The sequence below is a fragment of the Anser anser genome (genome assembly GCF_964211835.1).
Source record: "Anser anser genome assembly, chromosome: 9".
NCBI classification, from domain to species: Eukaryota; Metazoa; Chordata; class Aves; order Anseriformes; family Anatidae; genus Anser; species Anser anser.
Window position 1 is genome coordinate 11,646,260 of NC_139729.1, and position 20,139 is coordinate 11,666,398.

At 44.5% G+C, this 20,139-nt stretch overlaps 2 protein-coding genes across 19 annotated transcripts in view; one reads left to right on the forward strand and one right to left on the reverse strand.

Annotated features, from left to right (window-relative positions):
* Positions 1-4,249: 4,249 nt before the first annotated feature.
* Positions 4,250-20,139, reverse strand: part of NEU2 (neuraminidase 2) — a 38,400-nt gene continuing 22,510 nt past the window's right edge. For 6 of the 16 annotated variants that reach the window (XM_083849216.1, XM_083849207.1, XM_083849215.1 and 3 more), the window contains 2 exons: positions 7,099-7,303; positions 4,250-5,362 (listed from right to left, as the gene is read on the reverse strand). In XM_083849216.1, coding sequence (XP_083705342.1) covers positions 4,424-5,362; positions 7,099-7,303 — 1,144 coding nt within the window. In that variant the 3' untranslated portion in view covers positions 4,250-4,423. Of the gene's footprint in view, positions 5,363-7,098; positions 7,304-7,413; positions 7,548-10,046; positions 10,082-12,740; positions 12,760-12,852; positions 12,922-12,954; positions 13,199-13,257; positions 13,385-13,421; positions 13,442-14,011; positions 14,032-14,710; positions 14,924-20,139 lie in introns of those variants that run through there. The other 10 variants (XM_083849210.1, XM_083849211.1, XM_083849209.1 and 7 more) reach the window with 10 other exon arrangements.
* NGEF (neuronal guanine nucleotide exchange factor) overlaps positions 18,016-20,139 on the forward strand; it is a 51,125-nt gene continuing 49,001 nt past the window's right edge. For 2 of the 3 annotated variants that reach the window (XM_083849204.1, XM_083849203.1), the window contains exon 1: positions 18,016-18,305. The gene's annotated coding sequence lies outside the window, so the exon portion shown is untranslated. The remainder of the gene's footprint in view (positions 18,306-20,139) is intronic. The other variant, XM_083849206.1, reaches the window with a different exon arrangement.

Here is a 20,139-nt window from a genome sequence, read left to right on the forward strand (position 1 = left end):
CTTAAAGGCTGATTTGTTCTGGGAATTAGTGACCAAAGCTCCCTGTCAGCTACTGTGAGATGGATTCAAAGGTCTTTCCTACTCTAAATCCCCAAAGATGGGATGGAGCAAAGTAATTTTTGGCAACCCGCGTCAGACAGGGGGAACTGGGGCTTTCACTTCCCTTTTCTTTGGCTGTACATCTGCCCCTTGTCTGGGCTCTGTGTGGCATGCTCAGCACTGCATCTCCAAGGCAGAGCGACAAGGGCACACTTGCAGCAAGTACGGACATTGCTGCAGGAGCAGTGCTTGCACAGCAACTTTGGTTGCCTCTCCTGTACCTCCAGCTACTCTACCTTTGAAGTCAGTACTTCTGCACATTCACATCTGAACTGTAATCAGAAGCAGCAGCCAAGCTGGGACTCTGCTGGGACTCCGCGTGGAGAGGGAGCCCCCAGGCAAGGCACAGGCACTGCTAACCCTATGCGACCCTCGACTCCCAGAGCCAGGAGTACTGTGGCTACGGATCACACAGCATGTACTGGAGTGCTGTTCCCTTCCACAGCATGGATGGCAAGGCAGGAGACAGCAGCCTAGACCAAACTGGGAGAGACCAGAACTGGTGGGTATGGGAAGGGAGACTGAGTCAGTACAGGCCAGCATCCACCCCTATCTGCCTTCCTGGCGCTGTCAGCTATCCACACATTTACTCCACAGTGTCCAGCTTAATCTCAGCTGTTGGGATTAAACTGTGGGCAACAGCAATTCAGAACTGTGCAACCCTGCTAAATGGGCAGAACTGCAACGTGCAGGGCTTCCTGTCCACGCTGAGCAAGCACTGTCTACAGACCAAAATTAGCTTAGCTGGATCTGCCCTTCATCTTCACCCAGACCCAGTTGGAGCTTTAGGAGCCAGTCTACCATGGATTCAGGTACGTAAACAGAGTCAGATGCTGAATAGCATGAAGCATGGACAATAGCTGTGGGCTCCTGTAAGCTACAGAGTGGCTGCAAACCCTGTTCTCCCTACTGAGAATAGTGTCTGCATATTGCAAGGGGACTATGTACCGCCTTTGACAGTCCTGCCTTGCCACTAGTGTGCTGCTGGCCTCACCCATACCAGCTCTTTGGGGTGTCTGAGACAGCAGCTTCTCTGGAGCATGGCTGCAGCAGGAAGTAGAATGGCTCTGAATGTCAAACCACTGCTTGGCCTCACCGTGCTCTCCATGCAATGGACCTGTATGATGACACATAGTGGACAGAGGTGCTGCACTGGATGAGTATTCCTGGAATGAAACTGCATTTGCAGAGGTTCTGATCTACTGCAAGTTAGCAAAGAAGTACAAGCCCTGGTCAGACAGCTGAAAGACTGATTAGCTGCACAGTTAACACCTCATTTCTATCCATCCTTCCAATGACTTCAGCTGTTAGGGAGCTGCTGCTGCTTCCTTCAAATGTGTGCACTCCTGTCCAGCCACACACAACTTCTCAATTTGTAGACGTGAATAAGGGGATGGGATCCAAATGCATGCGATGACTGTGGCCGTAAAAAGTGCAGGTTGGTTTCTGCATGTATTTCTTGGTCCTAAAGAAAAGCACAGTACAGCTCCAGCTGCTCAAAAGGTGAATCCTAAACCCCTAGCATAAGCCTCTCTATGTTCCCTAAAGGCTCATCTGCAGCACTGCCTGAAGAGGAAATGGCGTCTGATGTACTTCTCACGGCACTTACATCTGATCTCTGCAGCGCTGGAGAAAGACTGATCCTTGTGTGGTCAGTGCACGTGTGTGCATATTCTGAGCTACCTGCAGCCTGACTCCCAAAGGACAGTGGTAACTTCTTGTCCCCCACAGACTCAAGAGGCTGTTCTGCAGCAGATATTTATACCATTCATTTTCTTTCCATGCATGCCTGTGTTGGAGAAGGCCTGTGAGCAGATCTGAGAAGGAAGAGATTAGAGAAGAGGAGAGGAGCTAAAGCGTTTGCCAGAGAGGGGGACTGCCGGGATCAGACTGCATGGAGATACAGGGCACATAGTGATACTACAGGAGTAGCCAGTACAGCACTAGGTTTCCACAAGAAATAGGATGTGCTTCAGATAGTCTATACTGTCATCCCAAATTGGGACAAAGTATCATGGAAGATCTCCCCTTGTAAAACAAAAGAACAATGGGTATCAGTCAGACAAATGCAACCCAGACCCAATAGTAGCTATTAGATAACCACAGCAGCAGTATCTCACTTAAACTTACTTGAGAGAGTGAGGCCACAGACAAAGAACTTGGACACATTTTGTTGTTGGATAATCAGAAATTATAGTCTACGGACAAAGCAAACATTATTTTTCCCATGTTAGGGTGTTATTCCAAGCTCTGGAATAACAGTGCAATAAGTGCTTTACCTGAACTGGGTTTGCTACCGATGTCCAGTTAGTATTGGATCAGCTGGCTGCAAACTCACCAGCCTGTCCACAGCCAGTGGGTAAATACTGCTCGTGGCATCATTCAAGTTGCATGGTGGGCACCCAAAACAAGCTATTTGGCCACAGAAGTACATTTAGACTCTGGCCTACATCTAAAGGCCACATGAGCAATACCCACAAAGTACTGGTTTGCTCAGCCGCTGTGCCCTTTGAGGCTGTGACCCAGCACATTACTGACCTGCTGCTTGAGGAAGGCTCAGCGAATTACAGGTGTATTTGTGAAGGCCATGAGATCTCTTCGCTCCCTTGGAGCTTGCAGCCTCCAGGTACCCTGAAACAAACCTAGATGAATGAGAAAAATCAGAAGCCCTTCTCGCACTTTCCCTAAAAGCTATAAGCAATAAAGAGCAAGGGTGTGTGTAGGGGGTAGGGAGGCAAACACTGAGGAAGCAGAGACTCAAAGACCTGAGCAGTGACAGTGCAAAGGATCCTACATGACGTTCTAGAGCTCCCCAAAGGGGGTGCATGCTGAGAACACTCTGAAAAGCAGGTATTTTTCTTCAACAATAGAGCAAACAAACATACTTTCCTTGGAGCCGTTCCACACGTGCACACACAGAGAATACAGCATGCAGAAAACAAGCACAGACTCGTTTGTAAAGAATTTTTCCAGAGGCACGGGTAAAGCTTTTCTGACTCCTTGTGCCCTTATGTGTTGTCCTTGGTGCCTGCTCATTCCTGGTCAGTCCTCTTGTCTACTCACAGTATAAACTTCACACAATAGCCTCAGAAGAGCCCATCTCTCACCAAAACTGGGGGCTGTTTCTTTCCAAAACCTGCTGAAAAATGTTTACTCTGAAAAGACTTCCAGCTTGAGCACTCTCATGCTGCTCTGGGCTTGGTCAGGTCCTTCTCCTCCAGCATTTATGCCTTTGCAATTTTCTGGAAGTGAGGCAATGTTATTTGTTTGACACACTGCCCCATATGCCAGTAATACTCTGTAATAATAACAGCCATGCTTGCAAGGCATTGGGTTGTCAGAGATAAGAGCAGTTGGATCAGAGCTAAGCACCTGTGTTAGACAGACCAGCAAGTATTTCCCCGCCTGACTATAAATTGGAGCTCCCCCTGCAGACATGTCCTGATCCTGCAGTTGTAGTACACACAAAATGCAATTTCTGCCACTTGCCCTGTCCCCAAACATGGGGCTGGGGGGTCCTGCACGGGTCCCGCTCTCCCTGCCCATGGAAAAGGAACAACTGGAGCACACGAGGCTGTGGTTTTCTTACACATGAGAAACTGCAGCTACTTAGTGCAGTATCAGCAAAAGGGCAAATAAAGCAAGAACATGGGAAGTAAGGAGAAGGTGAACTTAGACAGAAGTCTCTGAGTAGCCTGAGAACTCAACACAGCAACCCCAAATCCAGAACAGAAGTGGGCTGGGAATATTTCAAGACGATAGTATCCCATGGCCTTTCTGAAATCATAAGACAGCTAGCCCTGAAAGGTAGAGTTGCTAGCAAGTACTACACTGACTACAAGAAGTACACCTAATCAGGGCCAAAACAGCTTTCTGAAAATAACAGCAGATACAGGCAGTAAGGCAGTGTCCTTTCCAGTACTTCCCCCACAATTTACTAAATACAGCTCAACATAACACTGCTGCCCTCTAATCTCAGGCAGTCCCTGAGCCATCAGCATGCACATCCCTAGGCAAGACTGTTGGAGGCCTTAAGGCGAGAGACCCCATGCAGAAGTCATACTTGCTTTGAGCATGTGATGTTTAAGGTAGCAGCCAAAGCAAAAGGTGAGGCAGGAGAACAGGCAAGGGAAAACAAAACCAAAATATGTTTAGTTTTAGTATGTTTAATAGATTTTGTAATCTACAGATGGTACAAGCCAATGGCAAACCGATGGTGCACAAAGAATACAAAAACCCTTTTGCTGAAAGATGAGAAGTGACAATGAAAAGAAGCACCAGCAACCGTGGTTTTCAGATGGATCCCGATGAAAAGGCTCAAGACTCAGCACTCAGATGGGAAGGCTTGCTTCAAAGTGAATATTACAAATATTATCTCTTCACATTGTTGACGGGTCCCATATTCAAAAAGGCAGGAGAACAAGGGTGAGCCATCTGGCCCAACCCCCATGTACTGCAGATCTGAATAAGCACACAAGCCCTTGAAGAGGATGCTTGGCTTTGTCCAGTGTGCTGGGTTTAAAGGGCTTTTGTTGAGGTAAATTCCCAAATCTCTTCGACCCTTTGGGTCTGTAGGATGAGCATAGAGCAACCAACTATCTTGGCACCTGGCATCAGGGGGAGGTGGGAAGGCAGTAACACTTCCATGACATCCAGAGGGAGGCTCTACAAGCATTTCAACCCGTTGGCCTCCCTCAAAGTCTACCCCGTGGTTGTAGCTGACGGCCTGGATTCTTGCTCCCCTGCTGCTCCTTGCGTTGCAGTAGAGCACCCTCCTGCCACAGGTGTGTACCTCGGCTACCTGGCACTCCACCGCACTCTCCTTCCCCACAAAGTTTCCCATCTCCCATGTCGCCCCATGGTCAGAGCTGATGAAGCAGAAGGCATGAGGGGTGGGGTGTTGCTTAGGGTCGAGGATACGATAGGCATAAGCAGGAATCACAAGGCTCCGGGCCTCATTGAGCAGCTGTAATCCGTGGCCTGGCCCCACTGCAAAAGTGGCCCAGTTCTTGTACTCGGAGCTAATGGCACCCTCAGTGATATCCTGGACAGCGCTCCAGGTGCGTCCTTGGTCCATGCTAGTGATGTAGCAGAGACGCACCAGGTTGATCTTTGTCCTCAGCTGGTGCTGCTCAGAGATCTTTCCTGGGACGGCTATGAAGAACAGGATCAGTTTCCCTGAGACCTCATCATAAACAGGACAGGGATTCATAGACCGGTGATCTTTCAGCTGCGCACTGACAATGGTCTCCATGCTATTCCACTGCCAGGGCCGTGTGAAGGGAGACAAGAATGAAACACACTGTTACAAGTAAATCCAGGTTGCAGTGCAAGGATACCCAGATAAAAGTTACAGAAGAGTTTGAGAACACCACAGGAGAAGCAAGTTTGCAGATAGAGCAAGAAAAAGGCAGACAACATACCAGCACCATCAAATGTAAATTAAAATAAATTAAGTTTATTTGGACAATGCAGTGCTCATGTGCTTCATTGAACAGGTGGGTTATGTCCTTTTTAAATTAGAGCTCACTGAGGAGCTGATAACTCTGCATCTCCGTGCAGCTGGTGTCTGACTACACTGTTAAAAAAACTACAGTAACTGAATTTTAAGGAATTCTCACAAACATTTATATATACACATATGACACAGACATATAAAATGTGGTTAAAATGTGCTTGTAGACCCTTCGCTCCGTCAGTGCTTCCTAGGAAGTGAGGTAGATAACTGAACCCTTTCGAAGTATACTGGATGCTGACAAATCCATTTGCATTAAGACTTCTGCTCCTCCATTTTGATCCATGTCAGCCTGCAGTGAGACACCTTGCTGGAGCTGATCACGTGGCATTACACACCCTGGTGCGGAAATTTGGACCGAGTTGTCCAACATCACACAGAAAATAGGTTGCAGAACAAGCATGCCAACCATCCAAGCCCCGCCTTTCTTCACATGAATAGCATATAATACAGCCACATTTCAAACACCAACATTGCAATTAGAAAATTATTCCTACATAGAGTTATTGGTTTGGTAAAAGAAGCAGTGTTTTCCAATAAGATTATACTAATTAGCTTTTCTACCCTGACTAGCTGATTACCCTTTTTGGTTATGTCTTACCTTTGTCTATTCAACCAGTATTAACTTTTTTTGGGAATATTTAGTATTTCAATTTTAAGAAACCCTAGCATATGAACACAAATTACTGAGCTTATGACCAACTGAGCCCTACTTAACTGAATTACAGGGGTTACACAAGGTGTTACCTGAATGGTACGACACTGCAGATGCACTCAGAGGCTGCTTCTGCTAGGCAGACTCCAGCTCTTAAGAGTCTATAATCTGAGACAACCAGTCACCAGTGAAGGATTGGAATAGAAAAATGACTTCTTTTTCCCCCCCAAAAAAAGACATTAATGCATTTGCAAATGCAAGAAATTATTATAAATAGAGTATCCACCACCCCCAGCCACCCAGCAAGATAACTGTTAATAATAACTGGTAGATTAATAAGGTAGCCAATTCACTGGCACAGACAAAGCAGACGACACTCTTTTGCGTGGGGAGACTAGCTGTTCTCAATTGTTTTTTAAACCAGGAATTAGTTCTAAAAAGATGAATTAAAAAAATAGTCACTGATTGCTAATTCACTCCTCCCCATCCCTGTGATACTGCTCATTTCTGCCACTTTTCCACATCTTTACTATTGCAACAGGACTTTTGCCCACGCCCCTCTCTCTGCTTCTGCAGAGATGGGTCAGAGCCATCCCCAGAAAATGTACTGTACCTGCTCCACTTTAGTCCCTCAACAACTGCCCAGTCATGGGGTTGAATCCCAGCAGTTATAAAGACACGTGCATTACTGAAAGGTGGGCTTGTTTCCTACAGCTGGGAGAAGTAAAAGCGGTTTAGCTACAGCGGAGAAGGCAGACCCATTCAACTCATTTGGGACAGGGTAGCAGTATGGCTGGGCAGTCTCCCTATTTCCTCCCCACTCTGGTACCTGAACATGGTGCGTGGTTGGGTCATACATGCCTCTGCGCATCGCTATCAGCTTGGCATGTTCGTCCACCACATCCTCTCGTTCCTCAGCAAATGCCAGGATGATGCTGAAACGCGGCAGGTAGAGCAGGGCTGGAATTCGGTAGCTCCACGTACCGTTCCGGAACAACGTCTCTTGCTTCAGGACAGGAAACGAAGCCATCATGCTAAGGAAAGAAGACAAAATACACTGCATTTTAACCCACACTTAGCCCAACAAAGCTTGACATGGGCAGATTCCACTGCTTTCTGCCCTCCCTGCTCAGTGGGACCTGACCTGCACTGAAATGCAACTTCTGCTGCTTTCACTTTCATCTTTTTCTCGTGCTCTTCTAAAGAGAATCCACATGTTGCATAGTAGCTGGCCACGCAGACCAGACCTACCCCAGAAACAGCCTGGTTAATCTTCCTGGAGTTAAGTACACTAAATACAGTTAATTAAAAAGCTGTCTGTAGTTTGTTTTTTCTTCTTAATAAAATTCAGAAGCTGGGATTTTTTGGGGGTTGCTTTGTAATTCAGAAGACTGTTGATAATCAAACATTTCAGTATTTTGCCTCAGAAGAGCATTACTATCTTTGTTGATGGTGTTTCCAAAACCCAACACAAAACTTTTGCTTTGCCAAATATGAACTTTGAACCCCGTAATGACAACACAGTGAGGCAATCCATGGCCACAGCCATGCCCCTATTTGAGGATGGTAAGCACTGAGTATGAAGAAAAGAAAAAGAGAACATCCTCTCTCACAAGATGAAAGAACAATTCAAAAGGTGTCTAAATGGTGAAACTAGAAGGTGTCAACCAACTGGATGTAAGACATCTGAGTGTGCCAGGAGAGGCCCAAGGCAGGAGAATTAGACTTACGTACTGGGTCCTGCAGGTTTCTCATTTGGAAAGGCCACTGCTTGCCTGGAGCAGACATGAGGTCTTACAGGGCCATCAACATGTTCCTAAGGGCCTCACAGAACTTGAAAATAAAGTAATCAGCAATATGGAGCTAGTAACACATCAGGTAGGACACTTGTCATCTGTACAGTGACTTAAAAACAACATCAGGGAAGAAGGCAATCATGAGGGGACACTAGGGAAGCTGCCTCTATGGACCTGGTCTGTGCTATGTCTGCATATTGTCTCTCTTCCTCCCCTTGGATCCACTTATCTGTCTGTCCTGTTGCACCAAGCCTCTCCTGATAACTGATTTGCCCTGGCAAAAACCCACTGGCTCAGGGGAATTACATCTGAGCAGAGTGGAGGGGAAAAAGGGAGGGGAAAAAAAAAAAAAAAAAAGGACCTCTGACACGATGCACCAGAAACTGAAACTGAGGGCCTGAATATCCTCAGCTCAGCAAAGATGTTGGGGGGATGGGGAATAAAATAAAAACAACATTCAAAAAAAAATCAGGCCTTAGATCTCTGACGCATTGAGTGGGTAGGATGGCAAGGATAAGATGACAATACACTATGAGTAAGAAATTCAAATGCCTCCTACCTCAGCTGAGGCAAGACTTGCAATGCTGTCTTAAGAGTTGAGGATTCTCCACGATTTAGATAAATAGGAAAGTGCTATAGTGGCTATTGGCTGTGTATGAGATCCTCATGTTTTGAAGGCTGTCTTGATAATTCAGGACCAGATGGAGACAAACTGAAGGTTGCTTATGCAGCTGCAGAAAGCACATATCTACCTGGAGATCAATTTTCACTCTTCCATCTTTTTTCTTCTAAGAATTATCCAGCCTAACATAGACTTGATTAACAAATTTCTTTTACAGTGCTGATTACTGAGTTAGAACAATGCAGATAAGCAGTTTGTCCTCCTCGGACAGGACCATCACATTATGCTCTATCCAGATCCACAGGTAGGCAGCAAGCATTCAAGTATCCCTTGCTTTCACCTTCCAGATGCTATGAATACCCATGAAATTTTTAAACTCACAGCACTGATCAGAGGGTCCTAACTGCACCATTTTAGCTAAAGCCAGCTGTACAGACCCTAGCCAGCCCCAGCACCGTCGCTGCTCAGATGCAAAGCCACAGGGGAGAGAAGTCCATCTCCAAAGGGTAGCTGCTCCCTCCTCACCACCACTTCCAGTACAGCAGCCTATGAAAAGCCAGCAGCACAGCTACTGTACAGAAATGTTACCACAGATTTGATCTCAGCTCTCCATGCAACGCCATGAAGAAAATAGGAAGACTGTCCTAGAATAAATAACTGTTGTTCACTACAGAGCAGCATGGATCTGGCTATTTATACAGACTGTAGCCGTGGCTGTTCTCATGGTTCCTGAAACAGAAGCTCACCAGAGTACTTCCAGACTATTTAAAGGGAGATTATTTAAAGGGATATTAGTCAGCCTGTCTAGTGCAGCACAGGTTCCCTAAGATTCCTGCTCATGGTGCCATCCTGATACTGAAATCCTTCTTGAGGGCAGGGCGGGGGGGGGGGGGGGAGGGGAGAAAAAAGAAAACAAAAGAGAGATCTGGTCCACCTCCATGAACCCGTGATGTAGAGCTGAAAGACCAATGCCACAGAGGCTGTGCTGCAGCATGGGAGTGGGAGCAGAACAGCCCACTGCAGCCTAGTCCCTCCTGTATGATCCTGTCCTCTGCAGGCATCTCTCCCCATGCTCTTGGCCCCTCTGCGAGATGCTCAGCGTGCGCGTCACAATGCTCTTCTGTTCCTCTTAGTGCTAAATGGGGAGTGAGGGAAGGTGGGGTGTTCAAGGGCTGGGAACAGCTGCTGTTGGACACAGCACCCACAACTACAGCCGAGGAAAACTCTGGGACCAAGTGGCATCTGTTCAGAGACTAGACAGGGACGTGTGTGTGTATACACACATAGACACACACGTGTGTATACTCCCCACACACAGTGTGCATATTATGCTTGCATGCATATACACCATGTATCCACCTGCAGAGAAACTTTTCCATCCTTTTTCAAACACTTAAAAGTCAGTATTCAGCTTCTTCTATCGTCTTCTGTGGTGGATCCTCAAGCAGCGACTGACTCACAGCAGCTTCAGTTTCACACAAAATAAAAAATGCAGAATCTTTAAATAGCTTAAAGCTCTTAATATTTATTAAAAAAAAAGAGTGCTGCTTTAGATACTCTCCAGCCAGTTGAAAAAAACTAATTTTTCTCTTGACCTCTACCCATTTTCAAAGGTAAAAACACTGGCTACATTATCCTAAATAAGAGAGAAGTAAAATTAGCAAATCATCAACAGAACAGCAAATCATGAACAGAACAGCCACATGAGGCGTGATCAAGAGCTCACACTCCAGCACTGCAAGAATTCAAATCTGACACACCAGCCTCTCCAGGATTAGATTGTCAAGGGATGCATGTGTCCATGATGCTACTCTATTCCTGCTGAAATAACACTGGCTGGCCTGCAAGGAAGAAGGTGGTAGCGTTGCAGCCAGCATTGATCTAAGGACACTGTCAAGACAAAGTTTGTAGACCACAGCAGTGTCTTTTGACAGACCAAGAGCTATATCTGGAGGAAAAAAAAAAAAAAAAACCACAACCACACCAATCTTCTAGGAACACAGAGGCCTGAAACACAAGAAGGAGATTGGAGAGCTGTACACAATTTGCAAGTAATTGCTCAGACTTGTACCAATTTGATTACCTTGGGGAGAAAAGTTAGCTGTACTTCTGTGAGGTAAATGGGCAGGGAAAGAGAAGTGGAGTTGACACAGTAATTTATTTCCTAAGAGGTCGCTGATAACCTTTTTGCAGATGACAGAGAAACTAATGGGGAGAAGGCAAATTTATCATGCAGCCATTAAACCAGTATTGCCTCCTGGGTTTTGGTATCTACTGGAGTTCTGAATTTACTTCCCAGGCTTACCCTTGAGAAGTGTGCTGTTCAGGGATTATTGGCATTTACTTGCAATTCCTTTCCAATGCACCAGGGAAGTTGCTGCCCTGAGATCCAGTACCCCACTTCCAAGCAGAACTGGGCAGACAGGGAGAAAGAAAAGCATGGTGGAATTACATAAGAAGAGTCATGAGTTAAATTGGAGGAAACCGTTGCTCAGAGTTTGCAAGTTATACAGCTGAAACGATTTCCAAAGCAGAGACTGTTTACAGCACATCAGAAGAGTCAAAAGAAATAACAGCTGACAATACAATGAATTTATGATGGATCTGAGACCTGGAGGAAGGAGCTCAAGCTGCAGTAAGGGATAGGTTCTGGCAGCCACCAAGATCAGGCATTTGTTCCTTCCACTTCTCTCCTTCAAGGCAGCTTACATGGTTTGTTGTTTTGTTTGTTTTGGTTGTTTGTTTTTTTTTTTTTTTTTTAAATACAGAAGAGGATAATTCCTTCCATGCTTATTTGTTTTAACCCTCTCCAAGAAGAGTGACTAAAAAGGATAACATTTCCACTGACCTCAGCTACTACAAAAAAACTGTCTTAACAAGTTCAGATCCAAGATGAAAAGGCAGTATGTCTTTAAAAACAAAGCAGCAGAAATAAGGTAATAAACTGAACTCTATCTCCTGATCCCCATCAGGGTGCCCTGCTGATCTGTGCAGGAGCCAGATTGTTCTTGGAGGAATCTAGATAGATGCCAACCAACCAACCAACCAAACCTCGTCAGGGAGGTTCGGGGAAGAGGGGCAAGGAACACAAACAAAAGAACCTGAGAAAGCCAAGTTCAAAAGCCAACTAAAATTCTGCTTTTCAATACAAGCACAAGAATCTGTCCTTCTCCGCTTAACATCAGACCTGGACTTACAGCGTGTGCCAAGCTTATAGAAGTCAGCTGAGCGCTATCCTGAAATATATATCTATACTGTTTCATTTAAAGAAAAGATGACACTTCCATTAGAATACTGCACAGAAAGGGGCCAGGAGAAGCCATGTTCCAGTTGTATAGGGCTAAGAAATAGGAGACCGAGTTTGCTTCTAAAATGCTTGCTACACAGTGTATTTCTACGTGCAAGCCATTCCTCCTAGCTAAACGGAATGACTGTACCTATTTCTGCTGAAAGCCAGCACCAGAGAGCTATTCCAGCCTTCTCAATCCCCTAGAGCACATCCTACACTAAATCCAGATCACGGGATTTCTTAACAAGCCAGGCAGCACCAATAAATAAATCAGCCTCAGTGCAAGGTCAGAAAGTAGAGCTATCAGTGACACCTGTCAAGCAATAAACTTTAAACACATGACTGTTTAAAACATTCAAAATTCAAAACTGAAAAGGCGCAAAGCTGGAATTACTTTAATCCAGCTGCCGGCTAGATTAAACTTTTTAACTATACTAGAAGCAAAGTTTTTCTTGCGGTAAAAACTTCATACCACACTTACAAGGGGATTTTCAGCCTCCTCAGTCATTGCTTTCCTAAACAATCAGTCCAGTTCTGCTTTCAAAATGTTGTGGTTCAGCCTGGCAGAAGCTCCTGTGCTTTAAAACACAGGTTTTCTGAGCAGTACAGAGGAATTACATGAAACAGCATTATTTTTTCATAGCACATCATTGGTAGAGGACTACACAGACTGTACTCCAACCTGAACCTAAAAAACATTGTATTTAGCTTTTTAGCTCCCAGCAATACCCACTAATATGGAGAGGGAAAAAAAAATAAAATACCTCTTTCACTCTGTGCCTCCTGGAAGTCACGTCAAAAGCAAAGGAAAAAAAGCACTCTTATTGGATACAATAAAAAAAAGGTTCACCACACTCCTACCACCTAGTCTCCAACCTGCAAAATTATTTATATTGGCAGCAATGTCAGCTGTCTCAGATCCCCCAGGAAGAGCTAGCAGCTGACACATATACACAAGCCGATATTTAAATGGCAAACCTGTTTTGCATATAAGGGGAGGTTCCATCTGAGCTGGACAAATGCAAGGGAAAGATTTTGAAATGACTGTAGTAATTAAATGACATATTTCTATCTGCATGGGTTGACAGGACTACAGAATAGCTGTTGCTGGTAATGGTTATGCAGTTTACTCCTGCCTGTCCTTTCCTGCTCTTCTTGTCCCCTTGTGCTGAGGAGGGGAAAGTTCCTCTAGTCCCAGCACGCTGACTCCCAGCACTTCCTCTCAGAGTGCTCCGGAGCTCTATGAAAGTTTACCACAAGACCTCAGAAAATGGTTATAACCAGTGAGCGAGGGTGCTGTGACAAGCTGACATATTCCTCTGCTGGCACCACCCCTGGCATCCATCAGCGTGCTGTTTCTGGATGAAGACATGGGCTAACGCAGGCAGCAGTACAGGAACATGCTGCTGCATACAGATGCAGCTCCCAGCAGCCAAACTTCATACCAGCAGCTGCAGTCAATGAATCAATAGGCACAGTCAAGCAGAAGAAAGGAAGGGAGAGTGTGAGTGTAGGGTCCCAGCAGGTGGTGGGAGGCTGAGGCAGAAGAGGACAGCACCATCCCTTCTCCCAGGCGTGGCCTGCTGAGCTTAGGGGCAGCACCTGCAGCTGCTGCTGCTGGGAGCAGCCAAGCAAATTGACTTCGTGACTACCTTGTGCTACTGATGTAATGTGGTGCTGCTGCTGTCAGAGACAGCCTTGCCTCACCTTTCCCATTCCTGGCTGTTTCTCTTCCTTTATGTTTTCTCTACTGTGTTTCCATTGCTGCCATTAACACTTCTTGGCTCTAAGATTATTGGGAAAATAATAAGAATAATAATCCTGCAAATAGATCTTGCTAGTAAAGAAAAAGGAGGAAGCAAAGTCTACCCACTTGACAGCAGTTGTGGTTTTGATCTGTGCAAGCCAAATAGAGAGTTGCTAAGGTGTTGATTTACAACCAAGCAATTTAATTAAATGCTTCTGTATTACCATCTTCCCTCTCTCTTAAGCAACCCTGCATCCCTTCTTGTGCCAGCACTGATGCTCATCTTACCTTGGCAAGCCATCAGAGGATGACAGTCTGACAGAAAACTAATCCAGGGAAAAAAAAAAAAAAAAGGAAAAAAAAAAAAAAGAGGAAAAAAAAAAAAAAGAAGTGAACAGCTTTCTGCTGGGTCACTGTCCTGGACTACGTCAGCAGGAGTCAGACAAGCAGCAGGATCTGCAGCAGGGGAGGGAGGAGGAGTACGAAGCTGTTGACAGGAGGCACAGATTCACCTCTCTGGCAGCTAGCCATTAGATCAAATTAGCTGTATTGTAAAACCACACCCCATGTTTATGAACCTTGCCTTAACTGGGCAAGTAAAGTATTGCCTTAACAGAGACACACAAAAGAAGCCTTAGGGCATTTGTATCTTGCTGTTATATCTGGAATCACACAATAGTCAATGTAAGGAAAAAACCTTCCAGACAATGGCATTGATATCCACGAGATATTAACTTCTAACAGTGAGTCCTGGAGAAAATCCAGAGTCAAGCTAAGCAGAAACAATTAAGAAAGGAAGAAAGACACCAAAGAGGCTGCTAAGACACTGCCTGCCAGAGAGTGAGACATGAACGATTGCTTTGTGGATTTCTTCACCTTTTCTCTGCTCCCTCGCTAACAGCCGTGTTGCTCAGGTGGTGTTCTGAGTCACGCACGGCTTCTGCAGCCAGCCAGACCATGAATGCTTGGTTGTTTAACAGAACTCACTTTGCCTGGCCGCAGCTTAAAACTGGCTGTCCGTCTCTCCTCAGGGTGGGAAGTCCCGAGCGCGGCTCATAGTGCGTACTGTGGTACCAGTGGTTCCCTGCTCTACACTGGCAGCACGTGCATGGCAGGGTGGCTGTGCCCTTGCCACCTCCTGTCACCCAGCTCCCTGTCCCCACATGTCCTTACCCTCCCTCCCAAAGCAAGAGCCCCACCTCCCCGGGCAGCCACAGCCAGCCAGAGTGCCCTCTCCCCAGGGCAGGTAGCAGACGTGGCTGTTCAGAGGGTAACAGCTTGGAAAGGCTAAAAACCACTCCCCGGACTAAAAATTCAGGCTTAGTCCTGTTGTGAGGTGAACCCCAGTGCCTGAGCAGGGCAACCACGCAGCCACCAGGTGGGCACCCTGCGGTGCTTCCCTGGCACAGCCATCGCCGAGCGCTCCCAGACAGCATCCAGGCCTCCAGCGCTGCTCTCAGACACCAGCCCACACTGCAGTCCTCTGCAAAAAGGCCACCTTCCTTCCTGATAGCAGTGCTCTTACCAAACAGCATGTTGTGTGCTGTAACTATTTTATAAAACCATTCCTCGTTGACTACAAAAAATGGATTTCTCCGTGTAGATGTGCTGGGTTTGATCCCCCTACTTCCTGCTGGGGAAAATCAAAACCAGTGGCACAATGAAGTTTAAAATGAGTATAGGTCTAGGGAGAATCAAACTCGTCACTTCTATTATTCCCCACTTACTTCATTGCCATTACATCTGATTGTTGTAATGAAAATGTTTTAAAAAAGGTTAAAAAATGCAAATGGGGTGTGTGGGTGCATTAATAAGAGGATATAAAAATAATGCAGAAGATAATGTAATGAGAGAATACTGAACAATGGAGCATTTGCATTTGGACGACCAAGCTCAATTTCAGGTGCCACTTCGCAGGAAAGATATAGCAATAGCTGCAAATGAAGGCTAAGACAGCTAGTACTGCTGAGCATATATGAAAACAAATAAGTAAGAAAACAAGAGATGCTACATTTAATGAGAGTGACATCTAGTCCATCAAAAACTATCAGTGTGTATTTCCCTTGCAAAATATTTAAACCTGAATCTGTTGGTTTGTTAAACTACTAGAAAAGCAAACCTGGCACAGGTAACTCAGTATTTGTGGCTAAGCTACAGAGTGTAGCAGCTGTCATCAGTCAGCTAAAGTTAAAATCAAGATGTCTTATATGGAGTTAGGCCATATGAGAGAGCAATTACACAGCTTTGCAAATTTTTAGTTAAAATCCTATGGGCTGCACTGCAGACATTAGGGAATATGGTATCATTTGTGCAGAATGTAAGTCCTATGGACCTGGGGGCTGACTGAAAGTCTGCGCTGTCGGGAAAAACAAATCAAAATAAAACAAGAAAAGGACAAATTAATAATAATGAATGTAACTCACAAAAGTGCTAATAGCAGAGATCTTTGGAAAAGAGGATTCTTTGGACAAGGGAACATCTGCCTGTTTTGTTCTGTGCTTTTTTTTAATTCCACCTCATTACAGAAATGAGCCGTTGCGCACATTCGAAGCCACCACCTCGCTATCCTTATCAGTTGTGAGAGCAACAGGTATGAGGAGCGGGTACTCTTGGGTTTGTATCGTTTTACTCTCCAGCGACTCCTGTTATGTTAGCTTTGATTTCTATCAAGAGTAAGCAAATGATTGTGCTCTCAGTGTTTACTTTCCCAGTAATAGCCTAGCTCTTAAAAATGATTTCCGCTCCTCATGGAGAGACTTGGGTGAAAAAAAAATTTACTTCCTCTACCCAAAGGGCAACACCATCACTCTAAAATGGGCCTGTATGCCTTCTGGCACTCCACGGTGAGTTCTGCATTTGTCACAGGGCAGCCTCTGTCCCCTGTGGAAGACACTGCCCCATGAACAGCCTACCTGTGATACACATTATACCATTTTTTCACCCCGCCCATTCTATTTGGAATGGAAAAAATAAATGCACTGTTTTTGTAATAAAATGGATGAAGATCCATGAAAAGCAAAAAGAGAGGTGCTAAGATTCACATATCGAAAGGAGGCTGTAGAAAAATGATTTATTTAGTCCTCAAAATAGTAAAGTTGATAAGGAGTTGCTCCAGGAGAACTGGAGCAATTTAATGATTGAAAAATGCAATAAAACTGGAATCGCTTGCCTCATGTACCCTGCCAGCTCTGGGGACGCTCAGATAAACAAGTCTAAAGCACAAGGCTAGCAAGTTTCACCCTGAAGTGACTCTTGTGGTAGGAGAACCCAAATTCCAGTACATCCCTCATGCCCATGGCCCACTAGCTCACAGAGCAGGAGTGCACAGGTCTGACAGTGACCTTGATTAATCATTACAGGATTAACTGCTGACAGCTCTCCATGCCCAGGTCAGGCCCTCAGCTGGTATAAAGGGATAGTGACACTGGTGACCATGAAGCTACGATGACCGACCGCAGATGGACCAGAGCTTTACTGAATACACATTTGGATTTCTACAGAGTAGATTGGGCGTGGGAAAAATACAACCAATTTTAAAAGGAACAGGGTAATTCTATGACCAATTAAAACATTTAGAGATGAGGCAGTTGGCAAGTTCAGTGAACTTCAAAAAGAAAAAAATCACGGGAAAGACTAGCATCAACTTCAGCAGGCACTACAGTGCTTTGTGTCAGTCATTCAATCTGCAGGCTTAGAAATACCAGGTGAGATATCCAAGGATGAAGGAAAATGTTTTACCCAAGTATAGCAGTATATGTATATATATATATATATATATCAGTATAGGTGTCTGCAGGTTTATTTGTCTTCCTTTGAAGCATCGGGCCCTAAGCTGTTTGTAGAAGGACATTCAGACAGCAGAAAGCAAGCCCACCTGAAAGAGCAGCGAATGTAAGCACAACCTGAATACAAAATCAAAGTATTTCATGGGAGAAAACTATAACACTTCTGGATGAACAGATACAAAAAGCCTTAAAATGAAACCAGGCTGGCTCTGCTATATCCATCCCAATGCCCAGGTATGTGAACATCCATGAAAATAAAAAATGGCAACCTAAAAATAGTCATAAACATTGAGGTCTTTTCACCTCATATGCCCGTAAATAATGTAAAGCAAGAGCAGTAGCTCAGCCAGTGGGCCTGAAAAGTGTAAGCAAATACCATTTACTGTTTCCACTTATTTGAGTTTGCAGATTTGGACCAAAGTTTCACCCAGCTGTTAAAGATTTATATGGGAGGTTTAACAAAGCCCTGTCATTAAACCTTTGGCGCAAGCGGTGCAAAGGACATTCAGAGCGTGTTTGTACTAACTTACCTAGATAAAGGGAAAGCTGTTCCTTTAAATTGTGTTTGCCGTGACTCTGGAAACTAAGCAAACAAAGTCTGAGGGAAACTTTACTTTCAAGCAGAACTGACAGAAGGTACAAGGACTGAAGGACAGAGATCTTCAGTAGGACACACCTGATCAGGATTCAGAACTGAATTGCAAATTTCTAACAATTTGTGGGAGTTTAGTCCAGATTTGTTGGACGGACCTAATCCTGATGGCAAATGAGACACCGGTTCAGCCCCAGACAGTCAGGTGAGTAAAATCCTATTCTGGGGGGATGCTGGAAGAGGAACAGTCTGAGGAAGAAACCTCAGACCACAAATAAAGGCACAAATCCAGTGCCTGAGAAAGAACCAGCTTTGCTCCACCAGCAAAGTCACCCTGAAGGGGTCCTGTGCAACCCAGACAGGGCACAGCCAGGACACTGTTGAAAGACTGGCTGGTGGAAACGAGAGACACCACTGGCACAGCTTGACAGGCATAAAAACCACCACAGGGAGGAAGCCTAGTCAGAGAGGAGACTGAGGCTGCACAAAACAGGCATTAATGTGACAAACTAAGCAGCAAACATCCCCCAAACCAATCAACCAAACTGTGTGTCTTTTTCCAGGGGTAGGACAAGTTGTGATTTTTCCTGGCAAATCTTTATGTGTGATCTTGCTTAAAAAAATAAATAAAATTAAGACAGGAAATATGAAAAACAGCCTGTTTTCCTCCTAATGTCAGGCTGATCTTTTCCCTTAGCTGATCTTTCCTTTCACTCTCAGGAGACCAATTACTGTGTATCCACTAGAGCTGTGAACTCTATCCCAGCATTTAGGTATATTTTTAAATGCACAAAGTAAACAAGGACTCAAATCTCATAAGAACAAGCTAGCTCTTGAGATATTAACCTATTGACAGATTCAACTGTTACAGTATGTCTGCCAGTTTCAGACTTAGCTGAAAGTAGGAAATTGCATTAAAACAAATGAAAAAAAAAATCTTGAAAGGTTTCACTGAACTTGCAAAAAGGACTAATTGGCTGACATTCACTTTATGAGATGGACAGAACTTTTATTCAGGTCTGACTGTACCCAAACTCCAACATGGACTGATAAATCCAATCCACTTTAAGACCAACTGTAAATATAAGAGTATGCATGAAACAACACGGTAATTGACAGAAAAGAAGAGCCTAGAGACAAAGAACACATTGTCCCACGCTGCTGTAATTTGGAGAGGATATTTGCAAGACAATGTAAAATGCTTTAACTATATAATTACCATTATCTGTGGCCAATGCCTGGGGTTTTTACTAAAACTCTACTTTTGGAAGTAGCTTGTCCTATGATTTCTATAGGCAATTATATCACCATCTTTACCACAATAGTGCCTGGAGGCAACATTTTTTGTTTCCAAGCAGCACCCCATGGAAGCACCCCCATTAGATCTAAAATAAGAAAAATGGACTAGATTCAGTGAAACCTAAAACAATCTAGAAACCTTGGCACCTCCCTGCCTTCTCTTTCCCAGCCAAAATTGTCTTTGAAACAGATGTCTATGAAAAAACAGGTCTAGCTTAATCTGCAAAAATTGGACTTTGCTATTCCAGAAGAGGGCAATTCCTGAAACAATGACCACTTCTTAGAATAAACTGCAGCCAGCACAACTAAAATTAGGGAGAGTCACAGTAACACTGAGGAAGTAGGAATCTAGACAAAATGTCTGCTTTTCACTTGGGGTTAAAAATATAGGAAATAGCAAATTAATAAAACAAAACAAAAAAGAGAGAGTACCCAAACAGGTCATACCTTTATTATTATTATTATTATTATTATTATTATTATTATTATTATTATTATTATTATTATAGTATTGTCCAGAGCTCTTTTGAATCCATAAGGCTCTCTTTATTTCATTCTCTTGTACTAAATTCCTGCTCTAGTAGCTCCCAAGAAAAAAGATCATGGGAAAAATATAGGAGTACTTATATACTATCGAATACCACTCCTAGTCTAGAGAAGGGGAGCTAAGACCAAGGAAAATCCCTGACTTGTTCAAGATTGCTCAGGGAACTGCAGCAGAGCTGAGAAATGAAGTCTGC